The 3,588-nt window shown below is 32.8% G+C and overlaps 1 protein-coding gene across 1 annotated transcript; it reads right to left on the minus strand.

The window, feature by feature from the left end:
- Nucleotides 1-676: 676 nt before the first annotated feature.
- LOC7454250 (transcription factor MUTE) lies at nt 677-2,089 on the minus strand. Its single transcript, XM_002312710.4, has 3 exons — nt 1,938-2,089; nt 1,376-1,807; nt 677-867 (listed from the first exon to the last, which is right to left on the minus strand). The coding sequence occupies exons 1-3, from the start codon at nt 2,031-2,033 to the stop codon at nt 775-777; spliced, it is 621 nt and encodes a 206-aa protein (XP_002312746.1). The 5' UTR covers nt 2,034-2,089; the 3' UTR covers nt 677-774.
- Between the last annotated feature and the right edge of the window lie 1,499 nt (nt 2,090-3,588).

The raw sequence follows: 3,588 nt of genomic DNA on the forward strand, positions 1-3,588 counted from the left end.
TCTATGGACTTGAACACAAAAGTGTTAGAACCTCGTCTAAAACCATGGCCAATCTTAGTAACCTCGTAAATTGTCTAATTTTCTTTTTTTAAAAAAACAAGTTGTAAACACTTGGGCGCTACTAATTACGAAGATATGATCTAACAAAGCTTCATTGATCTAGAGGAAAGCTTGACTTTAGAAATTAAAATATAATAAATATAATAATTATATGATTAAAATATGCATGGCATTTGGGTCTACTATATTGGTCATGTTAATTTGGAAAAAAAAGAAGAAGAGTAAACTGTCTTATTTTACGAGCTAAATAGATACAAAAATCTAATATATATATATATACACACACTATGTTTTCAATCTAAATCATAACCAGAAAAGATAAATTTTAATTATTTTTTTACTTTTAACTTCTATTTTGATATGTTTTATTTTCAATATAAATGATACACACGACATCATTTACTTCTTTTAATGGAAGTATAAAATTTAATTTGATCATGTTATATATTAAAAATGTTCTATTTGATCAAATTTTAGAAATTTAGAGATTTAGAAAACTACTAGAGAGTTGGCAACATTTCTAAACGAAAGGGATAAATCGATTCGTGATCAAAACTTGAGGAAGCACATTGATTCAACTCAATCTCAAGAACAGAAACTGGATTCACCCCAAATCTTAGTAAATCAAAATTAACTTTTTTATTATGGAATGTTTCTTTATCGATATATCAAGCAACAACTATCCATCCAATTAAATCCGGGAAACACCATATACTATAACTCATATGTATAAATTGTGTCTTGAAAGAAGCTTTGTTGCACTTCAACTGCTAGTTCCTCCACACTCACCTGACATTCTAGCCCTATCTGCAACATCAAATTAAAAAAAAAGAGAGAAGAAAATCAGATAAGAATGTATAAGCATATGTTGTAGGCCTAGAGAAAAGAATCGGAGTAACATGTATGATCATTGAAATATCTGATCCTATAACATTAAAGTTATAACCCCAATAACAAGATCTTTTCAAGTTTGCTATTAATCCTAGAATATATATGAGAACAGTAGTAGGAAGAATATGTATGCATTTCATGTTCATCTAGTTGTATGTATATTATATAGAATCTCTGTGAATTAGAATGAACATCTCTACACAAAAACCCTTGATGGTTGCATGTCCTAGAGTCCCTCTTGAGCTGCGTACAGCATGCTTGAAGGTGATTAATGCCCGAGAACATGCCTACCGGCGCCAGATGTGTATTGTTGAGGAGGCAAAGTAACCTAATTAAGCCTAGTTATATATATATATATAATGATCAGCAAATTTGACTCGTCCAAAATGAAAAATGAGAAGAGCATAAAATGAAGAAGTTCAACCTTAATGACAAAGGAGTAAAGGACAGTATCTTCCATGCTACTGATGTTCAAGTGAAGGATCTCAAAGGAAAGGTTTTCCAACACACTGATTATCCTCACAATTTGACCTGGTATTCGCCGCGATATTACTTTCAAGATAACGTTTGATCCTGATATCTTTGCTTCAACATCTGCAATTGGAGAGTTGCAGCATGCAGCGCCTAGTTCCTTGAGATCATTTTCAATATTCCCAAAGGGAAAGGGGTTATGGTGATCAGGATGAAGACTAGAGGTTATTAGTTGCAGTGGCGCCCTAGGGCTAGGGCTAAGGCAAGGACCAGGGCTAGGGCTCAAACTACTCTTCCTTTGTTTCTTGGACTCCAAAGCTTGTAGAACTTGGTGCAACTCCTTTATGAACTCTATTGCACCCCCTATTATAGAAGCTTGGTCCCCCTAATCACATACACATCCATGCACCACACAAACCAGTTTCCATCATTATGTAGTCAAATCAAATTATATAATCGTATCATTAGAGAGAAAGTTAGAAAATATATAGAAAAGCTAGATAATAATCAAATACCCTTTTGATATAGAAACAAGGGGTCAAGGAACGTAAGACTTTGAGATGCTCATTCATCTGTCTTCTTCTGTTTCTTTCCACAGCTATGTGAGACATGTTGTTTCTGGTACCAGCAAATACTGAACAGGTCTATATGTATGACTGGTTAAGCTTTTGCTCTTTCTGCAGATGATGAAAAGAAAGATCAAAAGATGTTGGCTATTTATAAGCAGCTAGCAAATGCAGGCAAGAACGAGAGAGACCGACTGATTGCAGACCAAACTACTTTGTTGGGTTAACATTAAATGCTCCATGTCGCACTCTCGTGAGGTTCTTTGGGCAGTATTACTGCTCCCTCTTATTTTAGTTTTCTTCCCTCTCTCTCTGTCTATCGTAGGTACATAGATATTACGTCTCACGTTTATTATCTTGGATCAATTACATGCTCCGCATGAAGTTAAAATGAACTGCTGTTGCGTTGCCTTTCCTTAACTCTCTCTCTCTCTCTCTCTCTCTCTCTCTCTCTCTCTCTCTCTCTCTCTATATATATATATATATATATATATTACATGCATATGCATGGTGTATATATACTTACACATTTTCCTTGATTGATATATGCAAGTTCTAATTTCCACTGAAAACAATGTAATACCGCCCTTTTAATGTGTAAACATTTCCTGTAAAGCATAACATGCCACAATGGCATTCACCGTACATGCGTGCTCTGTGACTGTGATTACTAGCTAGCTCGACTCACACCCAACCACTTTCGTAGAAGTGTTAAATACCGGTAAATGTGTGCGTATATAGTGCATGCCACAACGTGATATTATTATGTAACAGCTGTTATCGTATTGAAACAAAAAAAAAATATATGAAAATAATTAGAACAGATATCTCATTTTTTTATATTTTAAAATCATAAAAATTCATTTTAAAACTATTAAAAATGTATTTTTATTATTTTTTACATGTCAAGAATTACAAAAATATAGTATAGGATTAGAAAAATATTAGAGAATAATATAAATCATATCTTTAGATTTTATCTAATAGTTTAAGTTATTGGGTTGAGATAGTTCTTTGACATAATATCAGAGTCTTGATGATCAAGTGGTCACGAGTTCGAATCTCACTATCTCTATATATGTGATAAAAATTAAGCACGAGGTAGTGTAAGCTTGTGCAAGTTTCAAGTCCAAAGAGTTTTCACTTAAGGGGGTGTGTTAGAAAATATTGTGATAAAAATTAAGTGTGGATGTGTGCAAATTTCAAACCCAAAAGGCTTTTATGACTTAAAGGAGTGTTAGAGAATAATATAAATTATATTTTAAAACCTCACTTAACAATTTAAGTTATTGAATTGAGATGATTGTTTGATAAAAATTACATTATATTTTTATTGCCTCTATTTGGTGAAATTAAGTGTAATATTTTACATTGAATTTCGAGATGTGAAGGCACACATCAGAATAACAAAATAGAGTAGAGAACTATAAATTAATAACAGTAAGAAATTGCTAACTTGACGATATATTCGTATTATGTCGTTTTTGTAAAACTCATTGGGAATGTCTTATTTACATCAAATTCTCCCATCATCCATTAACATAGCATCCTGCTGGCAATGAATCATTTTCCACACACACACATGCATGCTTCATTTTAG

This window comes from Populus trichocarpa, chromosome 8 (genome assembly GCF_000002775.5).
Source record: "Populus trichocarpa isolate Nisqually-1 chromosome 8, P.trichocarpa_v4.1, whole genome shotgun sequence".
Taxonomy (NCBI): Eukaryota; Viridiplantae; Streptophyta; class Magnoliopsida; order Malpighiales; family Salicaceae; genus Populus; species Populus trichocarpa.

Bases quoted from the DNA above. Each gene is read 5' to 3' on its own strand.
- LOC7454250 (XM_002312710.4), bottom strand. From the start codon at position 2,033: ATGTCTCACATAGCTGTGGAAAGAAACAGAAGAAGACAGATGAATGAG. The intron at 1,808-1,937 runs GTATTTGATTAT...GTATGTGATTAG, and splicing joins CTTGTTTCTATATCAAAAGG to GGGGACCAAGCTTCTATAAT. The intron at 868-1,375 runs GTTGAACTTCTT...TTGATGTTGCAG, and splicing joins TTTACTCCTTTGTCATTAAG to ATAGGGCTAGAATGTCAGGT.